Source organism: Marmota marmota, unplaced genomic scaffold (genome assembly GCF_001458135.2).
Source record: "Marmota marmota marmota unplaced genomic scaffold, marMar, whole genome shotgun sequence".
Classification (NCBI taxonomy): Eukaryota; Metazoa; Chordata; class Mammalia; order Rodentia; family Sciuridae; genus Marmota; species Marmota marmota.
Window position 1 is genome coordinate 6,608,680 of NW_026000037.1, and position 27,315 is coordinate 6,635,994.

Sequence of the window (27,315 nt, forward strand, 5' to 3'; positions counted from 1 at the left end):
TCTTAGTTACTCTCCTTATATCAAAGAAGACATTTGGCATTTGTTTTTTAGGGATTGGCTAGCTTCACTTAGCATAATCTGCTCTAATGCCATCCATTTCCCTGTAAATTCTATGACTTTTGTCATTTTTTAATGCAGATGTACTGTTCTTTTATGTACTAAGAAAAAGAAAAACTGCTGCCTACAACCTTTGACATGCCATGGACTATGGCTACATCTCACTTTGGAGGTGTTACAATGGACAAAGGGGAGAAAGCACATCTTAGAATCAATTAAATGAGACGGAAGAGAGAGTTAGACAAATAAACATAAATACAAAACATTCTAGACAACTGCTTTGTGTGACCTCTCCTTTCACTGGACAAACTTTCTTCATCCTCTAAATCCAAGCCTGCTCAGTGACAATGTCCACACCATGACTATGGGGCAGGCTTTATTTTGGGGGTTAATGCAGAATAGCCTGATAAGGCAAATTATTGATTCTCTTCTTAGGCCACTCCAAGGAAGGGTATTCTCCAGCTCTGAAGTATAACTGGAAACAATCCTTCTAAAGTGCACCCTCACCCTCTTCTATGTTTAAAAATCCTTCAAGGGCTCACTGTACTGCTGCTATCTGTAGGAAAAGTTCAAACTCCTTAGCAAAATACGTAAAATCTTGTGTAATCTGGTCCCCACTCCTCATCCAAGTCTCATCATGAATAATTTCCCTAAATATGCTGAGATATAGCCATATTAATAGACCTGTAATTTATGGAACGTATATTTTATTTTCAGCTAATGAAATACCACTCATTCTGAAAGAGTCATCTTGAATTTCACCCAGCAGTTTGAGCCTTATCTGATATCTCCAGTCAGAGAAAGGTCTTTCACAACTGCATCCTGATCTACAAGGATATGTTGTAGTTACTGTGTCTGCCATGCCCAGACTTAAGTCACCCCATCCATAGCCCATGACTCTAGGAAACTGCATGAGCTATACTGTGTACAGGGAAGTCAATGATTAAGTCAAGGGCAGCCCTATCAATCAAGGTCTACCATAAGCTGGCTGGTATGAAGAGCTCTGATGAATATAAGTGTTGGTAGTTGGTTAAACCAACAGGATTGGGTGTCTTGAATTTGAACTATAGAAGAGACAGAATTCTCCTTTTGGTTAGAAGAGTGGAAGGAGCTGCTACACAGAAGGCAGGGTGAGATCCTGTGAATTGGAAAGAGGAGCATATCCTCAGAGATGATCCTGACGTTTTCCCAGTTCTGGTTACAGTACATATATTTCCTCGTTATATATTCCAACTGCTTTAAAATAACATGAGCCTCTCTTTCCTGAAGCATCTAGATCTAAACAGGAATATATATGTAAATATGAATATATATAAATGTTTTATGTTAATACAACAAATATTAATTGAACATTTTTGACTAACATTGGCACTAAAGATATGATAATCAGGAAAAGTGAAGTCAAATTTTAAAACTTTATATATCAGAAAACAAAAACCAACAAACTTATTAAACAATAATGCAAAATAAGTCACTTTAATTTAATTTATTAAGTACTAACTTTATATTCTTTCTGTTTTCTGATTCTAAAACAGAAATCTTTTTAGAATTTCCTTATATTCCCAAATAAAGATCTTAAGGTAGTTTTTTCCACTATCTTAAGATTGAAAGAAAAGAAAGTTCTGTTCCTCAAATCCTGTAACCTGGGAATAGATATTTTAAACATCTATGGTCTACTATGTTGTATGAATAATTGCCACTTATTATTCATTTCTGTTCATTTCCATATTTCTGCCTCTTATAAGAGTGGCCAAAAGCCTGAAACTATATTTCTCAGATATCTCTGAAGCTGGAGTTACAGATAAGATTAAAATTTTACCACTAGGAGGCATGTAAGGGAAATACAGACAACTTAATAAGAAAAAGATAAATAGAAAATTATGGGAAAGATGAATAAATATTTCATGAGAAAAGATAACCAAATGGGTAAACAAACATGAAAAATGATTAGCAATATTAAGTATTTAGAAAATGTAAATTAAAACCACAATGAACAAAGTAACAAAATTTAAGAAGGTTGATAAGAGCTAGTGCTAGTAAAATGTATTGGTCAATATAAAGTTAGAAATATCACTGGTGAGAATGTAACTTTGAAAATTAAGTTGGTATTATATTGTAAGGTTAAACCACTGTATAATCTGTGACATAGTAATTTCATCCCTGGAAACTCTCGTACTTGTGAATGATATTCAGTGAAAAAAAGTAAGTACCAGACTACTAGATGACATGATGTTTATATAGTTTTTAAACATGAAAAACTAAACAACATATTGTTTGTGGATAGACACACCTATAAAATTTTTAAACAGAATGATAAACACAAAATTCATGGTAGTGTTTACTTCTGGCAAAGGGAAGAAGAATGGAAACAGGGATGAAAATATGGGTAGACATATCAGTACTGGCAACATTTTTAGTCCCTCCGAAGCAGGATGGGGGTTGACAAATTTCTGCTTTATCAGTATGTTTCCTAAAATATATAATACATGACACTCAATTGATTATATTTATAAGATACTTATTGTGTGCCCTATTTCAAGTCCTTGAAAAATGACTTTACCCTTACAGACAACCCTATGAAAAAGGTTCCGTTAATATTTCCAATTCATTGATGAGAAAACTAAGCAGAAAGAAACTCGACCATTTACTTAAGGTCACAAGTATTGGAGCCAGGAGTAGAACAAAAAAAAAAAAAAAAAAAAAAAAAAAAAATCAGATGCCAGAGCATAGTCCTTTAACCAGCAGATTTTATGTATCAAATAACAAAAACAGCAAAAAAAGAACCAAAAGCTAAATGATCTACCTTTCATTTTCCTCAATGACATTTTCAAGTTGTAGTTTCATCTCACCCATCTGTTGCTGAAAGAATAAGATATGGTGTAACGATACATTTTTCCAGATGATTAAATCTCCATCAACTAGTCTATTCACATGGAAGCAATCTGACTTAACGTTAGTCTACAGATAAACTTACTCATTACTTTCAATAATCAACTTTAAATGTGAATAGTTTGATAATTCACAGAACATAAGAAAACATTCATTTTGAATAGGCTATAAATAAGATAAAAATACTTTATGTAACACATTGAAAAATATTTGTACATATAATTCCTAACATTTGTAGCCATGAAAAAAGGATGAAAGTTACCTCTCAGTATCACATTATAACAAACACCAGATGATTCCTGTATCTTGGATATATCTTAATTCAGCTTAGGTGAAGCCCCCTTAAGTGTGAGCATTTTGGTTTTCTTCAGCAGCCATTCAATTAGTCTCTGACTCAGCAGCTTCATTAACTATCTAAACCTTTGCCCTATGCAAGCCTGCTGTGGAAATTAGGTATGGTTACTGACTTATACTTAGCAGGAAAGAGAGTTTAAAAATAAAACACATTCTGGGGCTAGGGATGTGGCTCAAGCGGTAGCGTGCTCGCCTGGCATGCGTGCGGCCTGGGTTCGATCCTCAGCACCACATACAAAGATGTTGTGTCCGCCGAAAACTAAAAAAATAAATATTAAAAAATTCTCTCTCTCTCTCTCTCTAAAAAAAATAAATAAAAAAAATAAAACACATTCTGAAGAATAAAACACATCCTGCACAGGGAACAAGTTGAAGTTTTGATGAACTTTCTCTGAGGGAATAAAGGGACTCCTAGGATTTCAAAACAAAAAGGAAGGAGAACTATAAGTAAAAGCATAAAGGCAAAGAATAACTAGTTGGCTCTCAATAAGAATAAATGGGTGAGTGGAAGAAGGAGGCCAGGTAAAAATCACACTTGAAAGTGCCATCAACTTGGACATGCCCATTGACCTTGATTGTGCACCCTGGTGAAGGACAGGAGCCAGGCCTGGAGTGAGCCCTGGCAAAAGACACATAGGACAGACAATTCTCCAAGTCCTCCTCTCTCCCTTCCAACCAGAGAAGCTCAAGGTAGCTTGCTCTCAGAAAGCAGCAATACTCAATTCTAACTATAAAGCTGGCGTGAAAGGTGAATTTTTCCCAGAACCCTGCTATGCCTGAATCACACTTAAACCAAAATGAATTAACTTACTACCAGATAACTGAGCACTGACCAGACATGGAGTAAGAAATAAAACTGGAAAAGGAAGATGTGGATCTTCAATGTGCTGCCGAAAAATCTGGGTTTTACTATAGCAATTATCCTTATTTAAAAATTTTTTAAAAAAATTGATCTTTAAAAATTTTTTAAATATAAGTGTATCTTGAAAAGTATTTCTTATTTGCAAAAACTTACAAAGGATACATATGCATCAGTTACATTTATATATGGATAATAATGGTTACATTAAAATTCTTTACTGTAAAATATTTCAAAACATTTAATATTTGAAAGGGAAGGAAATTGACACAGTAGTTCTCACATCATCTAATTTCCCCCTACTATTTACATTTTTCTGGCAGAAAATCTTTCTATAGAGAATTACAGCAATTCTTTTCCTGCTTTGAAGATAGAGTATTTTTGGATCAAGTCAGTAAGTCATAAGAATTAGTTCTACTAATTAATGATATCGATTTGAGCAGTGATTCTAGAAGAAGCTGTCAATATCTTTTTTTCCTCTCTAAAAGAAGTTAACAACTATTTATCATCATAGATTCTGGGCTTTCTAGTAATTAATTTAGTAATCACCCTTAGATGGTGAGAATGCTAAATGAAAATGAAACTAAACACTGTAGTAAAATAGCTGACTAAAGGGATGCATGAAACTTATAATAAAAAGTTTAAAAGACTAATTTCAAGATAATAAGTTATTCTATGCTATAACTATTAGAGCACATAATATGCCATTTCAGCAATTTATAGAGAGCAGATTCAGAAAAACTTTAGATTCACTAAAGATAAAAGCAAAACATCATTTGTGCAAAAAAAGAGCTTTCTGTTGTTCTTTAATTGTCAATTAGAAAGATGAAAAGGCATTATTGTGGTTAGCTTAAATTTAAATGACCACAGGCTAAAAAGTACATAATAAAGACTAGAAAATGAATTAAGAATTGGCTTATGATAAAACAGAAAATGCAATTTAAAGAAAAGCCTGTTTTTGAAACTTAGGTTCATTTTTTACCTTTATATATTAGAGGAATAATCTTTTGTAAATGGAAGTCTACGTATTTCCAAATGCAATAGAATAACCTAACTTTATGCTTAGGAATTGTAGGCATGTATTCTCTTGGTAAAGCTACATATCAATCCATTAATTGAAAAATAAGAGACTGTTAAACTAGCTCTAACCATCATGTTTCCATAAGCCTTGTCATTTAATCATTCATCAGATATTTAAAGACCTACTATGGGCTATACTTTAAAGCATAACACAGGATCTTATCCTACCAATGCATAAAGAGAAAAGTAATGAAGACAGCAAGTGCTTAGTGTCTGCCATGTCTAAAGTGCCATTCTGAGAAAAATCAGTCTCAAGGGTTGTTTTTATGTCAATTCATTATACTTTCTTCCATCTGCACTAAATTAAGTCAACCCTACTTGCCTTTCCACAACAAAACTGATCCAGGGATTGGTATCTTAGCCAAATACAATCATGAGTATATTCAAGCTCTAACAAAGAGAAGTCATTGCCAGCTGGTGGGCCTAGCTTCAGACGTGTAAATTCTAATTAAGAAATTCTTCTATTGTATTATTATCCCAGTATCAAAAAATTGGGGGAGAAAATGTAAAAGACATTCTCAGTTCAAAGAAACACATTATAAATATTAGTTATATTCTAAAAATGTAATGCACTGAAACTCAGATTGTACCCTGAACAATTCTGTGCTATTACTCTAATTTTCCATGATTCTAGTTTCAGAAGCCCTGGAACCCAGAATAATAATCTGTCTGAAGAGACAGCTTTCTCTGTTTCTTTTTTCCTTCATTCCTAAAATAAGCGCTCATTGCTAAGAGGATTTCAGGGGAAAAAAAAACAAAAAACTGTTGCAGTTCAAGTCTATATTAGAAGTGGATTAATAAAAATATGTAAAAAATATAAACAAAAGCATCTGACTGAGACACTATTTCAAATTGAGGGGAAAGTCCATTATGCAAACAGTAAGAAAGACAGATAGAATGAAAATAAGAAGGGTCTTAAAGGATGAGTTAGTTTGAGAGAGAGAAAAGCATATAAGCAAGCAATAATGTGACCAAAAGATTCTACTAAGCATCTAAGATGTTCCTGCCAGACAAGAGCAAGGAAATACTGAATTAAAAAACAAAACTGAAGAGAAACTTTAAACACACATGCATGCTTACAGAGAGCCAAGAATTGAATGAATATAGCAAAATATTTTATTTCTGACAATTTTTTAAAAGAATGTGAATCTTTAATATTTTCAAAATAAAATATTACAAAAAGATTCATAATTAAGATTTCATACCTGATAATATTTCAGCTGGCCGTTTAGCTCTTCTAGTTGTTTATCATACTCAGTAATGAGAGGAGCCAAAAAACTAAAGAAAAAAATGAATATGCTATATTTTAAATGCTATTTAGCTTAATAAGTATCTAACAAGTGAAATAAATTACACATTAACATTTAATAGGAATCAATACCTGGCCTTTTTTCCTAAATTAAGGGTTTTAAATCTTAGCACAATCAATATTTTGGACTGAAAGTTCTTTGTCATGTGTGGGATAGGGAGCTGCTCCTGAGCATTTAGGCTATTTAATAGTGTCCCTGATCGTTACGCAGTAGATGCCAGTCGCTATGTCCCTGTCCTTGGGTTTTGCTTGTGGTAAGAAATAAAAATGTTACCAGACATTGCTAAGCATCTCCTGGGGGACAGGGGCCAAATCACCCTCTGCTATGAACCACTCTTACAGACTCTGTAACACTTGCGTTTTTTATCAGTTCAATACAAGTCACTTAAAACGAACTTAGCAGACCATGACAAAACTTCCCTAATACTAAAAGAAACCTTTAAATGATAATTGATATAATTAAGAAAATCACATTTTTGTGGTAATACTTTACCTTTGGTTTACTGATACGTCATCTCCATCTCCTTTGATGAAAGTTTTCTATAATAAAAAATACGAATTAAATATTTTCTCACATCATTCTAGCCAAAACTGACAGTTTAAATGAAATATAATTTAAAAATTTAAAATTTATAAAATCTATTGATGTAATTCAAAAAGAGAGAAAAAGGGGAAAAATCAATTTAACTGATATTGAAACTCATTTGGTAAATTTACCAGTCATATATGCCAAAACAAAATAAATCAGAACAGAACACTCTTGACAAATTAGAAATATAAGTAATTTTTCTTGATTTTAGAAACCGACATTAATGACCATTCTTCACGATGACCGAGCAGAGGCACCACATTACATTCGGCAGGGATACAAGGCTGCCCACTCTCACTGCTGACATTCGACATCATTGTTATGATTTGGATGTGAGGTGTCCCCAGAAGCACACGTGTAGGACAAGGCAAGAAGGTTCAAAGGAGAAATGACTGGGTTGTGAGAATCCTAAACAGATCAGTGAATTAATCCCCTGATAGGGATTAACTGAGTGGTAACTAAAGTGGTGGGTGTGGCTGGAGGAGGTGGGAAATGGGAGCGTGGCTTTGGGTATATATTTGTATCTGGCAGGTATATATTTGTAACCTCTCTCTCTGCTTCTGGATCACGTGAGCTGGTTCCCTCTGCCACACTCTTCCTCCATGATGTTCAGTCTCACTTTGAGCCCTGAGGAATGGAGCCTGCTGTTTATGGATTGAGAACTCTGAAACCATGAGCCCCTAAATAAACTTTTCCTCCTCTACAATTGTTCTGGTTGGTCTTCAAGTAGCAGCAGTGAAAAGCTGACTGAAACAATCATACTAAAAGTTTTCGTCAATACAACATGATGTGGGGGAGAATTAAAGGAAGAAAAGCAAAATAACAGTATTCTTATTTACAGACAAATTACCATTTACCTAGAAAATGCCATATAGACTGCTAATTATTAGGACTAATAAGAGAATACACCAAGTCCCAGATACAATATCAACATAAAAACACATCAGTAGATTCTTCAAACATTAGTATTTTTCTTTTCCTGGATCTACCTTGAAAGAGATCCATAAATTTTATGATTCTATCAACCTTTTAAAACAATGAACATTTTTAGCTTTGTAGTTTTTCCCAGTCTTATGTTCCCCACCCCCTTGATTTCTACCTCTTTCTCCTTTTTTGAGGGGGGGGGGAGGTGTGCTAATTTGCTCTACTTTTTCTATCTTTTCTCCTTAAATACTCGTAAGGGAGGCTATGAACTTCCCTCTGAGCATGACTTTAGTTACATCTTATAAGTTTAAAAAAATGTTTAGATTTTAAATTTTGAGATGATTATAAAAGATTCACAAGCAACTGTAAGAAATAATAGAAAAAATGTCATATAGCTTTTGATCAGTTTTCTCCAATGGTAACACCTTGTAAAACTACAGTGTAATATATTCCTCAACTTATGATAGGTTTATGTCCTGATACATACGTCGTAAGATGAAAACATAATGTGAAAACATAATAAGTTGAAATATACACTTAACTTACCAAACATCATAGCTCAGCAACACAGTATACAGAAAAGCACAGGTTTTGCACCCTTCTGATCATGTGGCTGACTGGGATTTGTGACTCATTGCTGCTACCCACCATGACAAAAGAGTGTTACATCACATACTGCTACCCCGCCCCAAAAGATGAAAATTCAAAGAATAGTTTTTCTATTGAATATGCATTGCTTTTCACCATCCCATAGTAAAAAAAAATCTAAAAGCAAACCATGGTAGGTTGGGGACTACCTGTAGTACAATGTCACCACCAGGATACTGAGGCTCTCAAGATACAGAAGAGTTCCATAACCCAAGGGTCCCTCATGCAGCCAATTTAGCCATACCTACTTACCTCTCACCCTCACTGCCCCTGAACATTGGCAACCACCGGTCTGGACTCCATTTATATTTGTCAGTTTTACAGTGTACATAAATGGAATCAAACAATATCTAATCTCCTGGGATTGGCTTCCCCCCACCACTCAGTACACTAACCTAGACACTTGTTGCCTGTGTCAATAATTAATTCATTTTTATTGCTGAACAATATTATATTGTAAGCATGTACTACACTTCATTTAACCCTTCCCCCAGAAGGGTATCTTGGTTGTTCTCTGTTTGGGGATATATGAACAAAGCTATTATAAACATTTGTATACAGATTTTTTTTGTGAATATAAAATGATCAAGAATACAAATGCTGGTTCTAATATTAGTTCCATGTTTCCGGTTTTAAAAAAACTACCAAACTGTTTCCCAGAGTAGCCATAACATTTTATATTCCCACCAACAATACATGATTATTATTATTCCATTTTATGTTGCTATAACAAAATATCTGAGGCTGTGTAATATAGTAAAGAGGTTTACTTAGCTCACTCTTCTGGATCAAGAGCATGCTCTATTCTGGAAAGGACCTTTCCTGGCTCTACCACAAGGCACATGGCATCATGGTGAAAAGTATGGAAATGGGAGGGATCACCCAGCAAGACCAAAGGCCAGAAAGGGATTCTTAACAACTTGCTCTCATGAGAACAACTCACTCACTTTGAGATTAGCATTAACCCTTCTGAGAGCAGCTCCCCTAATGGCCTATCGGCATCCCACTAGTTCCAACCTCTGAACACCACCACCCTGAACACCATGCCTCCAACAATGATCCCTGGGGAACAACCACATCCAAATCACAGCAATGATTGATCCATTTTTTCACATACTCGTCAACATATGGTGTTGTCACTATATTTTATTGTAACCATCCTGGAAGGTACACAGTGACATTTCACCATGTTTTGTTTTAAATCTAGTGATTTAATTTAATTGTGGTAGGCTGAACAATGACCACCAAAAATGTTTACATCCTAAACTCTGAACCTGTGAATTTGCTATGGCATATGGCAAAAGGAATTTGGCAGATGTGATTAAGAATTCAAACATGGAAGAAAATTCTAGATTATCCAGATGGATAATCAATGTCATCATAAGGTCTTTATAAAGAAGGAGGCAGTTGGAATTAGAATCAAAATCTTGTTTTCCACACACTCTGCTACATGAAGAAGAAACCCACAGAGATGTGAAGATACGAGACTTCAGACAGAGCACAGCCTTGTGTACACTTTCAGTTTAGTGAACCCATTTCAGAATTCTGACCTCCAGAACTGTAAGATAAGAATTTGTGTTGTTTTAATTGTCTGTGTTTATGGTGATTTGTTCAGCAACACAAAAATGATGATGATGAACATCTTTTCCTGTGCTTATGAGACATTGTATCTCTTTTTCAGTGAAAACATTATCCATTTTCATGTCTTTAGCCATTTACTTAGGCTGTGCTGAGGTATAATTGACAAAAGAAAACTGTGTCTCTAAGGTGTACATGTGCTATCTGATACACACATATACATGGTGAGGTGACTGCCACAATCAAGGTAGTTAACACATCCATTTCTTCATAGTTACCCTTGTGTTTTGTTTTGTGGTGAGAAGCCCTGAGATTTACTTTGTTAGCAAACTTCAAGTATATGACACATTTTTTTTTCGTTTTTTTGTACCAGGGATTTAACCTAGAGGGGCTTTACCACTGAGCACATCCCAAGCCCTTTTTATTTTTATTTTTTGAGTTAGGATTTCACCAAATTGTTGAGGGCCTTGCTAAGTTGCTGAGATTGGCCTCAAACTTGCAATCCTCCTGCCTCAGCCTCTCTAGTTGCTGGGATTACAGGTGTGTGCTACCACAGCCAGCTATACTACATTATTCTTAACTACATTCACCATGCTGTATATCAGATCTCTGGAACTTACTTTTGTTATAACTGATAGTTTACACCACCTGAACAAAATCTTGTTTTCTGCCACAATTTTACTCTTTGTTTTTATGAGTTTGATGTTTAAAAATTCTACATCTAAGTAATATCATAAAGTATTTGTCTGGTTTATTTCATGTACCATAATGTCTCCAAGTTACATCCATGTTGTCACAGATGGTAAAATTTCCTTCTTTCTTAAGACTGAATAATGAAGAACTCACTCTCTCCATACATATGACAAAAAATCATTGCCAAGACCAATGTCAAGGAGTTCTCCTGTTTTCATGTAGTAATCTTATGGTTTCGGGTCCTAGATTTTTTTTTTTTTTTTTTTTTTGTGGGAGGGTATGGCACAAAAATCTACTTTCATTCTTTTGCATTTGGATATCTAGATTTCCCAGCAGCATTTATTAAAGATAATTCTTTCCTCGTTGTACATTCTTGACACCTTTGTTGAAGATTAGTTGCCAACGTGTGAGTTGACTTCTGTGTTCTCTATTCTGCTCAACTGGTTTATGTGTCTTTTTTCATACTGTCTGATAAATACAGTAATATAGTTCTGAACGTAGCTTGAAATTAGGAAGTGAAATGCCTCCAGCCTTGTTCTTCCTCAAGATTTGGTTAGCAGTTTAGGGTCTTTGGTGGTCCCATACAATTTTTAGGATTCTTTTTCTACTTCTGTAAAAAATGCCCATGAGATTTTGATATAGATTGCACGGACTCTATACTGCTTTGGGTAGTATGGACACTTCCACACATTAAATCTTCCAATCCATGAACACAGGGTGTTTCACCATTTATTTTGGTCTTCTTTGCTTTCATCACTGCCTTAGTTTTCAATTTCTCAGTGTTTTTTTACTTCCTTGGCTAATTTTTCTGAAGTAGTTTATTCTTTTTGATTCTATTGTAAATAAGATTGTTTTAATTTCTTTTTCAGATAGTTTATTGTTAGTGCATAGAAATGCAAATAACTTCAATGTTACTTTTCCATCTTGTAACTTTACCAGTTTTTTAGAATTAAATTTAACACTTTTTGGTGGAATTTTTAACTTTTTCTGTATATAATATAATGTCACAGAAACAAATAAGTTTTCTTTCTTCCTTTCTGATCTGGATCCAATTAATTTCTTTTTCTTGCCCGACTGCTACAACTTTCTTGCCGACTTTTGCTAGGACTTCCACTACTATGTTGACTAAAAGTGGCAAAAATGATCTATCCTTAAGAATATTCCAAGTATGCTTGAGAAAAATGTGCTGTTCCTGTTGGAATGTTCCATGTTAGGCCCTTTGCACAGTTCATGTGCAATGTTCCTGTAGACTTTCTGTCTGAATGATCTATCCACTGTTGAAAGTGAAGTCCCCTATTATTATTGTATTGCTGTTTACTTCTCCCTTCAGATATAATAATACTGCCTTATATATGTAGGTGCTTCAATTTTGAGTATATGTGTATTTACAATTGCTGTATTCTCTTAATGACTTGACTTCTATCTTGTCTCTGACAATTTTTACTTAGTCTGTGTGCCTCACTGTAGCTCCCCCTGTGAGTGCGCACATCTTGCTCTCTGCCTGCCTTGTTTGCACCTTCATGGAGTATCTCTTCCTAATCCTTCATTTCCATCCTATGTGTGTTCTTTAAAGTTAAAAATCAATCTCTTATATGCAGCACATAGTTGCAGTTTATTTTAAATTCAGTCACTTTGTGTCTTTTAATTGGAAATTTAGTTCTTCTATATTTTAATTAATTACTGCCAATACTTACTAATGCCATTTTATTGTTTTATCGGTGTTTTGTAGTTCTCATGTTCTTCTCATCGTCTCTTGCTTTCTTCCATGGTGGTTTAATAATTTTACTATAACAGTTTGCTTTAATTTTCTTCTCTTCTTCTGTGTATCTACTACAGGATTTTGCTTTGTAGTTAGTTACCATGGCCTTACATAAAATATCCCATAATTACAATAGTCCACTTTAAGCCTATAATAAATTATCTTCAATTGCGTAAAAAATTTGTGCTTTTATTCCTTGATTTCTCACAATTTAAGTTTTTAAATCTCACAATTTACTTTTTTCATGAGTATCCTTTAGCAAATAGTTATAGCTACTTTAAAAATTTGTCATTTAACCTTTATACAACCACGGAAAGTGATTTAAACACTATCATTACAGCATTAGAGTATTCTTAATTTGACCCAAACTTAACTTTTAGTTGATATTTTCATATTTCAACACACAACTTAAAGAATTCTCTATAATGAACCCCCTCACTTTTGTTTATCTAGAAAAGTATTTATCTCTTGTTTATGATGGATAGTTTTGTCAGGCAAAGTATTCATGATTGACAATCCATCCCCGCCACCATACTTTAAATACATCATCCCATTCTTTCATGGCCTGTAAATTTTCTGCTAAGAAGTCCACTAACAGTTTTCTGGAAATTACCTTGTATGTGACGAGTCTTTCTATTGTTTCTTTCAACATTCTATCTTTGATTTTTGTGTGTGTGTGTGTGTGTGCCGAGGATTGAACCCAGGGCCTTGTGCACCAGGCAAGCACTCTACCAACTGAGCTATATCCCCAGTCCTACCTCTTGATTTTTTGACAATTTGATTATAACATCTTGGTAAAGTCATCTTTGGGTTGAATATGTAGTGAGATCATTGATTGTTATATACTTCAATGTCTAAATCTCTCTCTTAAGATCTGTTAAGTTTTCAGACATTATTTTTAAAGTCTTGTGCCTTATTCCATTTTTCCCCCTAAGAGTGGTACACTGAAATGCTCAAGTTTGTGGTGTTTTCTCTCCTGAAGAATTCAGCCAGATGATCTTATGTGCTTAGAAGCCATCTACAAATGCTCATGCCCACCCTGAATGGGGGAGGGCAGTGCAAATATGGGGAGCCAGTCACAGGGCAGGGGAAGAATGAGGCACATGAAGCACTCACTGGAGTGACCTGTGGTCCAGCCAGTGGTGGTGGGATGTGTAGATGAGGGGTCCTAAGAGTTTTGTGAGCAGTCACACTGGTAGAGTCTGCAGAGCACTAAGTAGAATACACAGCACTTTGTTCAGTTGCTATGAGTCCTGGCCTATCCTCTGTGTTTCTAACCTCTCCTAGACATTCAGCTATGCTGATACCCTCAATATTCTGAGTGGTTCAAGAAAAAAGTGGGCCTCTTGGAAATACCTTGCACAGCTGGGAAGCCACAGCTCTCTTACTATGCCCACATGAAGACCTTCAGGCCAAGGGGGTCTCTCTTGTTACTAAGCAGTGCTACTTGGGGGAGAGGTAATGTGGATAAAGTGACATTGTTTAGTCTCTTCAATGCATTGATTCTCTAAATTGTTTCGTTTTGTTTTTTGCCCCTCCAACAGAATGCTAGAACTTAGCTGCTAGACCCTTGGATTCCTAAAAAGGTACTCTTATCTGTGGATGGTTGTCAAAATGTATGGACCGAAGGGATATGATGGTAGAAAACTCCTACCTTCTTGCTCTCTATTGCTCATTTTCTACTGGTTATTTTTTTAAAACTGTTAAGTTTTAAGAGTATATTTTTCCCCCAAAAAAACCTCTCTTAGATGTACATTTGGAGACATGTCCAATAATGTATTTAAACAATATGGCAAAAATTAAAGAATTGGACAAAATCTAAATTTTCTCAAAAAGACAACAGATAATAGATTTAGTCAAAATAGTTTCATTGAATGTAGTAGATAGCAGCAATAGTGTACAAATTGGTAATATATGTACCAAATAACAAAAGCAGTTTTGCAGAAGGATATGTGTAATACAATACTGTCACTTATGTTAGGGTTTAAAAATGTGACAAATGGTAACATAAAGCTATCCAGACTTGATCATACATATTAAAAGTATTAAAGTATGTGGAGTATTGAAAAGCAGTAAATTCAGGACAGTGACTATCACTGGCAGAGGACAGAAAGAAATAAGCAAGGAAAAGGGTACACAGAGCGATTCAATCATTTATATAATACTTTTTTTCTTAACAAAAACAATACAATACAATAATTATGGCAAAAAGTTAAGAAATGACACAATCAGGTAGTGGGTACACAGGTGTTTATTTCTGTACTTGAAAGTATGCTTAAAAATGTATAAATTTAAAAAAATAAATAATAGTTATATAGAAAGTATTTAATGTAATTCCTAACACATGGCAGGCTCTTAACAAACCTTAGCTCTTTAATTTTTAATTTCTTTTCTGAATATGAAAAAAACAAAACCCCAAATGTAATGGCTAACCCAAAGTACATAATTATAAGTATTCAATCCACATGGGAAGAATTAGCTCACAAAATGAAAAAATCTTCAAAATGACATGTTCACATGGTTCCAGGAGAAACATAATAAGAACTGGATAAAATAAAAAGGTAAGCTTAAAGAGTTAAAGAATGCCATCACTTGCTGCATAACATTTAGTCAACAACAGACTGCATATATAATGGGGGTTCTATAAGTTAATACCACCTATTATTGACATCATAGTGTGTAGGTCTGCGTAATACTTTGTATGACGTCTGTATAATAAGAATGCATTTCTGAAAATGTGCCCCCTTTGTTAAGCGACACCACATGACTATAAATGCATCCAGTAGTTTATGTAATCTCAGAAGGTGATTTATCCTAGGTTATCAAGACTTACCATGAGACCAGGAAACATGGGGTCTGTAGGTAAGGTAGTGGACTAAGAATTGGCTCCTCCACCACACAAGTGGAACCCAAGGGAGATCCTGTGGGGCAGTCTTCCAGCATGGACTGGCAATTGCTGGGTCCTGGAGGTGCACTGATTTAGACTCTCCAGATCAAGTGGCATGCAGCGAAGAGCCTGGAGCATGCCTAAGCCTAAACCACCTCCCCTCCAGAAGTTCTGCCTAGGGTATTACCTTTCCCACACTAGCAAGATGACCCTGACGGTAGAGCAAGCATCACACTCCAAACATCCCCACCAACTACTGAGAAGAAAAGCTGAGCATCCTTTGAACTCCAAGGGAAGCAATTCTTTAACTTTTCTTCGAGATCTTTTTTTTTTCTTTCCTGTTTCCTTTTCTCTGTGACCTTATTGTTCATGGACATTTACACATATTTATATTTATTTCATTTTTTCTTTTCTCATTTCTAGCATTTTTGAAACTAGTTAGTTTTCATGGATCAGTTTTTTTGAGTATTAGGAAGTTTGACTAGTATATTTCATTTTATTTTGTATTCTTTTATTTTTAATTTTTAAAATTTTTAATTTACATATATATATATTTTTTGCTTTCACTTACCTGTTTCCCTTGAATCTTTTTTTCTCTTTTCTTCTTCTAATAGGCAATCTCTATTGTTCTTCCACTCTTCCTTTAATATTTTACTCTATGCTCTCTCCTCCCTCATAATCATCACATCCTGCATCACTTCTGTTCTCTCCCTGTCCACCATTCAAAAAAGTAAACCCTTTTGCAAACTCACTATTTTTATTGTAGGGAATAACTAATCAAATCATTTGTTTATTGTGACAATATTGTCACAAAAATATCACAGCAGGAATTATTTAGTTTAATGCAGCATATTGCTTGTATTGGTTGTTGTTATTATTTGTTTGCCCCTAAACAGTGAGGTATTGGAAACCTTCAGGGACACTGTAAGTCTCTTGGGGAGAAACTCTTCTGCTTCACATCCATACTGTCAAATGAGAAATACACATGAAAAAACAAGGAAACAAATCACCCCAAACAAACTAAGATTCTTCAATAATAGAATCTACCACTACCACAGTGGAAGAAATGTCAGAGAAAGAGTTTAGAATGTTCAGTTAGACTACTCTGCAAAGTAAAAGACAATGTAAGGAATATAGCAGAGAGAAAACACAGGAAGTGAGAGATCACTTCAATAGAGATAGAAATTTTGAAAAACTCAAGTAGAAATCCTCAAAATGAGGGAATCAACAAAAAGAATTAAAAACTGTATAGAAAGCATCACTAACAGATTAGACCACTTGGAACACAAAGTTTCAGGCAATGAAGACAAAATATCTAATCTTGAAAATCAAGTTGACCATGGAGAAAAGTTGTTAAGAGATCATGAACAGAACTTCCAAGAAATACAGAATAACCTGAAAAGATCAAATCTAAGATTTATTAGAATAGATGAAGGCTCAGAGACATAAACAAAAAGAATGCTTTTCAATGAAATAATATAAAAAAATTTCCTAAACCTAAAGACTGAAATGGAAAATCAGATACAGTAGACTTACAGGACCCCAAATATACAAAATTACAACAGTTCCACATCAAGACACATTATTATGAAAATGCTTAACATACTGAATAAGGATAAAATATTAAAGTTGCAGAGAAGAATGTCAAGTTGCATTTAGAGGGAAACCAATCCAGATCTCAGCTGATTTTTCAACCCAGATCCTCAAAACTAGGAGGTCTGAGCTAGGCACAGTGGCGCATACCTGTAATCCCAGTGGCTCAGGAAGCTGAGGCAGGAGGATTCCTAGTTCAAAGCCAGCCTCAGCAAAAGTGACATGCTAAGCAACTCAGTGAGACCCCGTCTCTAAATAAAATACAAAATAGGGGCTGGAGATGTGGCTCAGTGGTTGAGTGCCCCAAGTTCAATCCCTGGTATCACTTGCCGAAAAAAAAAAAAAACCTAAACTAAGAGGTCTTAGAATAATATATACAAGCTCTGAAAGAAAATGGATGCCAGCCAAGAATACTATACCAGGAAAATTAAACTTCATAATTGATGATAAAATAAATACCTTCCATTATCAACAAAAGTTAAAGAATTCACTAAAAAGCCTGGTCTACCAAACATACTCAATAAAATATCTCATGAAGAAGAAATGAAAAATAAAAGAGAAAAGGAGGAAACTACATTAGACTACATTAGAAGAACAGTCAGAGGAGAAAATAATTCAAATTATAAACCAAAATGACAGGGAATATAAATCATATCTCAATAATAACACTGAATGTAAATGGACTAAATTCAACAATCAAAAGGAAAGACCAGAAGATTGGATTGAACAAAAAAAAAAAAAAAGACCCAACAATCTGCTGTCTCTAAGACACTTACCTCCTAGGCAAAGACATCCACAGACTGACAGTAAAAGGATGGGAAAAAGCATATCATTCACATGCATCTTGTAAACAGGCAGAGGTTTCCATCCTCATATCAGATAAAGTGGACTTCAAGCCCAAGTTAATCAGAAGTGACAAAGAAGGACATTTTAAAATTGCTTAAGGGAATCATATCTTAACAAGACATAACAATAATAAAATATTTATGCCCCACACAATAGAGCATCAAACAAACCCTTCTCAACTTCAAAAATCAAATATATCACAACACAATAATACTGGGTGATTTCAACACACTTCTGTCACCACTGGACAGACCCTCCAAACAAAAACTAAATAAACAAGCTACAGAACTAAAAAAAATGCAGTGAAGAATTTAGACTAAACAGACATATATAGACTATTTCACCCATCAATGACTGAATAACTGTCTTCTCAGCAACACACACATAACTTCTCTAAAACAGACCATATCATAGGCCACTAAGCAACTCTTAGCAAATACAAAAACAAAAACCTGAGATAATACCTTACATTCTAGCAGATCATAATGGAATAAAATTAGAAATCAATGATAAAATTAAAAATAGAAGCTACTCTAACACCTGGACACTTAATAATAAGCTATTGCATGACCACTGGATAGCAGAAGAAATCAGGGATGAAATTAAAAACACACGGAGGTAAATGAGAACAGTGATAGAACATATCAAGTCTCTTGGACACGATGAAGGCAGTACATGAGCTCATTCATTCAAAGAATATAAAGTCACCAAATAAATAACCTAACATTACATTTCAAAGCCCTTGAAAAAGAACGACAAATCGACACCAAGAGCAGAAGACAGGAAATAATTAAAATCAGAGCTGAAACCAATGAAATTGAAACAAAAAAATTCAAAAACCTGATAAAAAGTTGATTCTTTGAAAAAAAAACACAAAATTGATAAACCCTTAGCCAAGCTAATGATGAGAAAAAGAGACAAAACTCAAATTACTAAAATTCACAATGAAAAAGTGTATATCACAATGGACACTAATGAAATACAGATAATAATCAGAAACTATTTTGAAAATTTATACTCTAATAGAAAATCTTAAAGACATCAATCAACAAATTTCTAGAACCATGTGACCTATCCAAATTTTAATCAGGAGGACATAGAAAATTTAAACAGATCAATTTTAAGCAATGAAATTGAAGATGCCATCAAAAGCCTACCAATAAAGAAAAGCCCAGGCCCAAATTCTCAGCCGAGTTCTACCAGATCTTCAAAGAAAAACATACACCAATTCTCCTCAAATTATTCCATGATATAGGAAAGAAAGGCACCCTTTCAAATTCATTCCATGAGGCTAGTATCATCCAGATACTAAAACCATACAAAGACACATCAAGGAAAGAAAATTTTAGACCATTATCCCTGATGAACATAGAAGCAAAAATTCTTAATAAAATTCTGGCTAATTCCATACAAAAACATATTTTAAAAGATATTTCACCATGATCAAGTGAGGTTCATCCCAAGGATGCAAGGCTGATTCAACATATGGAAATCAATAATGTAATTTATCATATTAATAGACTTAAAGAAAAAGCACTTGACAAAATACAGTACCCATTCATGTGCAAAACACTAGGAAAACATACCTCAATATTATAAAAGGTATATATGTTAAAAAGGCCAACATCATTATACATGGAAAAAAGTTGAAAGCATTCCCACTAAAAACTGAAACAAGACAGGGATGTTCTTTTTCACCACTTCTATTCTACATACTTCTGGGAACTCTAGCCAGAGCAATTAGACAGAAGAAAGAAATTAAAGGGATACAAATAGGAAAAGAAGAGCTCAAACTATCACTATTTGCTGAGGACATGACTCTATATTTGGAAGGCTCAGAAAACTTCTAGAACTCATAAATTCAGCAAAGTAGATGGATATAAAATCAACACCCATAACTCAATTGTGTTCCTATGCATTGGTGATGAATCAACTGTAAGAGAAATTAGGAAAACTATCCTATTCACAATAGCCTCAAAAAGGGGTGGGAGGGATCAATCTAACAAAAGAGGTGAAAGACCTCTACGATGAAAACTACAGAATTCTTAAGAATAAAACTGAAGAAGATCTTAGAAGATGGAAAGATCTTCCATGTTCTTAAATAGACAGAATTAATAATGTTAAAATGACCATACTACCAAAAGTACTGTACAGATTTAATGCAATTCCTATTAAGATTCTGATGACATTCTTCATAGAAATAGAAAAGGCAGTCATGAAATTCATTTGGAAAAATAAGAGACCCAGAATAGTCAAAGCAAACCTCAGTGAGAAAAGTGAAGCAGGAGGCATCACAATACCAGACCTTAAATTACACTAAAGAGCTGTAGTAACAAAAACAGCATGGTATTGGCACCAAAATAGACATGAAGATCAATGGTACAAAATAGAGGACAGAGAGACAGTTATTTCATACTACATAAAGGCACCATAAGCATACACTGAAGAAAATTTAGCCTCTTCAACAAAGAGTTCTGGGAAAACTGGATATCCATATGTAACCACATGAAACAGAGCCCTATCTCTCACTCTGCACACAACTCAACTCAAAATGGATCAAGGACCTAAGCATTAGACCAGAGACCCTGTACCTACTAGAAGAAAAAGTAAGTTCAACTCTCCATCATGTCTGCTTAGGAACTGAAATCCTCAACAAGATTCCTAAAGCACAAGAAGTAAAATCAAGAATCAATAAATGGGATGGTATCAAATTAAAAAGCTTCTTCACAGCAAAGAAAACAATTAAGATGTGAAGAGAGAGCTTATAGAATGGGAGAAAATCTTTACCACCCACATCTCAGATAGAGCATTAATCTCCAGGATATATAAAGAACTCAAAAAACTTAACACCCAAAATAAAAATAATCCAATCAATAAATGGGTTAAGAAATTGAACAGACACGTCACAGAATAAATATGGTCATTTAACAAATATATGAAAAAATGTTCAACATCTTTAGCAAGAGAAATGCAAATTAAAACTACACTGAGAATTCATCTCACTCTAGTCAGAATGGCAATTATTAAGAATGCAATAAAAATAAATGTCGGCGAAGATGTGAAGAAAAAAGTACACTTTATACATTGCTGGAGGGACTGCAAATTGGTGCAACCACTACGGGAAGCAGAATGGAGATTCCTCAAAAAAAAAAAAAAATTGGAAATGGAACCACCATTTGACCCAGTTATCCCACTCCTTGGTATATACCCAAATGACTTAAAATCAGCATACTCCAGTGATGCAGCCACATCAATGTTTATAGCAGCTCAATTTAAAATAACTAAGCTATAGAACCAACCTAGGTACCCTCAACAGATGAATGGATAAAGAAATTGTGGTATACACATACAATGGAATATTACTCAGCCATAAAGAGGAATGAAATTATGGCATTTGCCAGTAATGGATGGAACTGGAGATTATCATGCTAAGTGAAATAAGCCAATTCCCAAAAACCAAAGGCCAAATGTTCTCTCTGATATGAGGATGCTGACTTACAATAGGTGGGAGTGAGGAGGTGTGCCAGATTGGACAGGGCAGAGTTGGGGGGACAGGAGGGAGGATGGAAATGGGAAAGACTGTAGACATAACTAGTTATATCATGAATCAGACATAACTTTCCTATGTTCATATATGAATACACCAGATTAGTAATAGCTAAATGAATAATGAGTAAATTCCTCTCAGATTATTCAGAAAGTAGCTGTTATTCTAAAAAATGTAGTAGTCTACTAATGCTTAACACATTAAGTCCAAACCCCTCGACTCAACCATTCACGACTCTCTACGACATACTGTTTTTAATGTTACTTTCCTTTACTTCTCTCGTGTATCCAAACACCACGTAAACTGAAGTCTATTTTATTCACTAAATACAGCTCTCACTTTCTTGCCTCCTTTGGCCTCTCAGTGGGTGCATCTAAAATGCTTCCATCACCCCCTCTTTTGGCCTCCAGTCAAGTTCTTTTGCAATGTTACCTACTCTTTATTGCCTAACAAATATGCTATATCCTTCAAACTGTTTCTTCAACTATATTTCTTTTGTGGCATATTTGGTTTTAATGCTTTTAAGATATGATAACATACCCTTTTACCTAGTTATTTAATATTTGTAACCCCACATCTTATTCTTACGCTCCTTTGATATGGTCATTTTATTTTATTCACATCACTAAAGAACTTGGCATGGTTCCTTGCATAAATGTAGTACTCAATAAGTATTAATAAATTGAATTCTGTGAAAACAATGTTTAAAAATATTTTGTAGTAACAGTTGCTGAGGAATAAAAATGAATGACCCGATAATCCAAAGCAATTATAAAAGTTATAAGATTCCTAGAATAAACATGATACATTTACTTATATTTTTAAAAAGTCTTTGGAAGAATAAAAAATGTAGATTTAGCAATCCCTTCCCATTTGATAGTGAAATTTTTAGAAAAAAAAGGTTCCATTACTTAATAATACAAGATGTAGTTGAAAAAAATCATGCTGGGCAGAATAAGACTAAAACTGACTATATAAACATTTGTAAATGACCTTTCTACACTCTCTAAAAAGAATTGAACAAACTATGCTAAATAAACAAAATATTTATAGAACTTTATATATACTGAATCTTTAAAAAAACTGATCCTCATTAATTTCTATTAATCTTTGATTTCATGATGACTTTGTAAGATGATGGTGATTGTGAAACACAGAAAAACAAAGTCAATAGATTGCAGTTAGGTAAGCACATTCTCTGGATATTTTTCTTCCTCTAACAAAATTATGCACTCATCAAACATTCTAATTACAATTCTGAGTTTTTAATTTTGCCTTTGATTCTAATCAGTATTGTCTATCAAATAAGTAAACGGCATACTCCCCATCCATTTATTCCCCAAATAAAGTACAGCCTAACTAGCATTTTGTGATGATGTTCTTGTACATTTTAGAGGATTTCAGCAAATCCTTTAAGCTTTTTATTCAGATCATAGGGAGAGTGATCTTCATCTTTTATCAGTACAGCATAAGATAAACAGCATAAGAAATTGCTAAACTCAGTTGGATCTTTGTTTAAAAAATGTGTTAAATAATATCTTACTGTCACAGGATGATGAAAAATCAGTGCTTCCAGGGTTTACATGGATGATTCATCAGATTGGGAGTTTAAGCATACAAGACTAGCTAAACCTAATTTCATTAATTTAAAAGCCAAATTAAATTTAAAAATTCACTTTCTCATGTGTATTAGCCTAATTTCAAATGCTCAAAGTTTCATGAGACTAGTAGCTACCAAAATTGACAGTGCACAATTGTATATTTCTATCAGAGAAAGTTCTATCAGACAACAATGTCCTGAAAGCTCGGTATGTGACTCAAGTCAAAGAGTACAGATAGAGTGCTGTATTTAACCTGCCGAGTCTTATATCTGTTAACCCACAACGCCTCAGTGTCTGCTTCCATGCAATTTTCATACATCCACTATTTGATCTGCGTTGGGAACGACTCCTGCATACTGCATAAAACATGCCAAATCCTTTCCTTTCTCAGGGCCTCTTCTTGGTACAGTCTTTGGTTAGTTCTTTATTTTCTGTTCTATCTTGAGTTAGAAAGGCCTTCTCTGACCTTCCAAAAACCTGTCTCTGTTACCTGATGACCTACAAAGACTGTATCACAGTTCCCTATTTATTTTCTTTGTAGATTTTGTGATTTTAATTATTTAATTAATTCATATCTCTTCCATGGAAGGAGGATCCTTCGTCTATCTTTTTCATAGCTCTGGCTCCAGAGTTTACCTAGCACAGTGTTTGCTGAATAAGCCAATGTCCTTCCCCACCAGAACACACTCACACAGCTCTGGCACTGTGCTTTTAGGTTATTCCTTACATCCTTTTAATTGCAGCTTAATATGTCTTTTTTTTTCCTAGCAGACTATTCTTTTTAAATTTAAATTTTGTTTACAAGTGATAATGAGGAAAAAAGAGAATTCCCAAGATAGAGGAGGAAAATATTTTTAGGTTAGCTTTCAGAAAAAGTAACTTATTTTTAATATTTCACCCTGTCTCCTCAGCATATCCAAAGAGAGCCAAAATATTAGCCTCGCCTCTCAGTACACACATACTGCCATGGCATAGGTTACAAAGAGGATTCAATTAGCCTGGGTGCAAGAAAAGGCAAGTATGCAGTAGAAACAAACAAACAAACAAAAACAAAAAACAAAAAACCCAGGAAGAAAGAATTAGGAAAAGACAGAAATTAATTTCCCACTCACTTCCTTAAATGAAATATTTTCTAATCTTTGCATATTTTTCATCTAGTGCCCATTATGACACTCTCAGAGTGCAATGCCACTGGAAATATTTTCTACTTATATAGAGAAATACAAAATAATTTAAAAAGAAACTAAATTTCATAAGAATCCTGAAGGGATCATTTAATAAACAGTTGCTATTTAAAATATCTTTTAAAAGTTACAAATAATTATAAATGCAGAAATAAGATTCTTTAAAAAGCTGATTATATTATGAATATATAATGAGCCAGATACTTAATATATTAAATATATAAGTTTTTCAACCTATTGAAAGACTCCAATATTCAGAGATGTTCAGAGAATTTAAGTATAGCTAGTTCTAAAGATAACATGTATTCTTCTAAGAACAATACTCTTCAAATGGTCATTTTAAAAAGCAATTCACAAAACTTACTTTGCTCCAATATAAGCTCACATGAACATTTTATACTAATACCACTAAAGGATTTTTCACCATTACACATCTAATTTTCACACATAAAAAAATATTTTTGAAGTTCAAACTAAAAATACAAGAAATATCAAATTCCTGCAACTTTATTTTTCCAATATTGGAAAACCATAAAATATGTTCATCTAACACAAGTCCTGGTAATTCTAGGGTACCTCATGTACCATCCTGAAAAATAAAATGACAAAATATGCACTTGTATTTCCTAAGCTGATCATAACATTTCACATCTCCCTGACTTTCACTACATGTGACAATTCAAATCATGTTGAAAGATCATCAGGTAGGGATGGAGGGGAAAGATCAAGAAATATTGATCAAGCACCTCCTGATAAGAACTGTTCTAGACATCTGGGACACATAGCTGTACAAAGGAGGCAAAAAATTCATGAAGGATTTCTACTGCTTGCAGTAGCAACCAGATGACAGTGATAAGAGATTTGAGCCCGCGCTTCTGGGTCCCCTGTGCTCCTTGATAATGATTTCCTGTGTACTTTTCCCCTTACTATAAAATGAACAGAAAACAAACAAACAAAATTCTCCTGAGGATTTTTTTCCAGAAATTCAATTAATGTTTCTGGAGTAAAGAACCTCAAAAGGAACACTCACTGCATAGGCTATGGGCATTATGGAGAAAGCAGACTAATCTCCCTCTCTGCTTTTGTATCACCTCCCTTCTCATGATCACAAACTATGTAGTAAAAAGCAAGACCCATGGGGATGGGAGTTTTGAAACAGCAACATGTGCTAAAGATATGGGGGACTGTAGAGGAATCTTAGGAAGGAACAAAATGCTACCACTAAAATAAGAGACAGGAATCAGGATTTGACTGATGTATGTATAAGAGAACCTGCACCTTCAGAGAATTAAAAGAGGTATAATTGCTCTGAAAGGGTATACTTTTGGGTGAGTGCAGATTTGTCCCTCTTGGTCTGCTACCCTCAGGCTTCAACTAATTATAATCACAATGCATAATGCAGGCACATCTGAAGAGCTATCTGGATCACTGCTACGCTATCTGGTAAAACCATCTTTAATAATCAAGTCAGTCATAGCTTCAAGCAGATGCATTGCAATAACTTGCCCAGAGATCTTTTCAGGTCTATGCTACAAAATATTCAGCAGAGACACAACAAAACAGAACAAACAAAAACCCTAAGAAACTAATGAAATTAAAGGTTGTTGGATTATGAAAGATTTTCTATCATTTAAATGATTACAGTTCTTTGTTAAGAATCCATAAAAAAGTAATATATATAAAAAATAACATGATAATCACAGTGAATAGAGGATGGATAGCTTTAGGATTCTATGGACTCTTGAGTTCAATTTTTGGAAATAAAAACACAGAGCAGCAACCGAACATTGAGGATACATTAAAAAAATTATAACTATATTCAAGCCAACAATAAACTGGCCCTTTCTAATACCTCAAAAACGATTTCTTCATCTTTTATACATTAAAAACATTTCTGTTCCAATTATAAGATACACTTAGGCAAAACAAAACATTCATTGTTTCAGAAGAGAACCATTGCTAATCTAGGAGCCACCACTGTTCTTTTAATACTCTATACATGGAGTTCAATAAGAAATCTTAATGGTTAAAAAATTTCTTTACACCCAACATTTTTATTAAAACATGATATTCAAGGAAATAAGTATTTTAAAAATTCTATATATTACTATTTGAGTTAATTTATACTTCTGTCACAATTTATGAGAATTGAGAGTTATAGCACACAACTAGATACATTTTTAGAAACAAATTTAGGATGTTTGAAAACCTGAATGAATTTTATTTTTGGAACTCACAAGACATTTTAACACCACGCATTCCTCCAACACTGAGGGAGAATAAGCAATTCTTGTGGACAAAAAGTGTAATTTCATCAAGCAAAAACAAACTTTCCTCTTACAAAAATCGAAGTTGTAAGCAAAATTTGAAAGTGTTGTAGACAACTTCACATGAGAATAATTTTAAGTAGAACTTATACTATATGTATATTGATTTATGTAGATATATTTACAACTAAATATGAATCTGGCTCATTAGACCTTAATTAATTTACATACCTGTATAGATGAATGTTTGGAAAATTTTTCCATTTGATGTGTCCCAAAATCTTCACTTAGTCTTTGATCTGAAACAAAGGGAAAAACCAATTTAAGCTCATTGGGTAATGTTCAGCTTTTTAAAACTAGACAAATAGTAGTAGTTATTTGATATAACCTATGAAAAATGGCTAGAGTCCACTTCTACTGCTCCTCAACATAAGATGAACAATTAATTTCAACATACTATTTAAGAACTTAAAATGAGTCCCTTTTGTATACCTATACAACCTAACCACTGTAAATGGGGAAACAAAAGCATTGGATTTGGGATTTTCAGATTAGAAATGCTCAATCTGTAATGGGGGGGGGGGGAGCCTGAAGCTACAAATCCATTCCAAAAAAGCTAAAAAAAAAAAAAAAAAAAAAAACAGCAAATCA

General features: G+C 34.1%; 1 protein-coding gene across 4 annotated transcripts in view; it reads right to left on the bottom strand.

Annotated features, from left to right (window-relative positions):
• Positions 1 to 27,315, bottom strand: part of Sclt1 (sodium channel and clathrin linker 1) — a 156,526-nt gene that overhangs the window by 118,007 nt on the left and 11,204 nt on the right. For all 4 annotated transcript variants that reach the window (XR_007350836.1, XM_048812058.1, XM_048812056.1 and 1 more), the window contains exons 2-5: positions 26,896 to 26,963; positions 7,042 to 7,088; positions 6,445 to 6,517; positions 2,861 to 2,916 (exon numbers count right to left, since the gene is read on the bottom strand). Coding sequence is in view for 3 of the 4 variants with exons in the window: in XM_048812058.1 (XP_048668015.1) it covers positions 2,861 to 2,916; positions 6,445 to 6,517; positions 7,042 to 7,088; positions 26,896 to 26,963 (244 nt within the window). In the remaining variant the exon portion in view is untranslated. The remainder of the gene's footprint in view (positions 1 to 2,860; positions 2,917 to 6,444; positions 6,518 to 7,041; positions 7,089 to 26,895; positions 26,964 to 27,315) is intronic.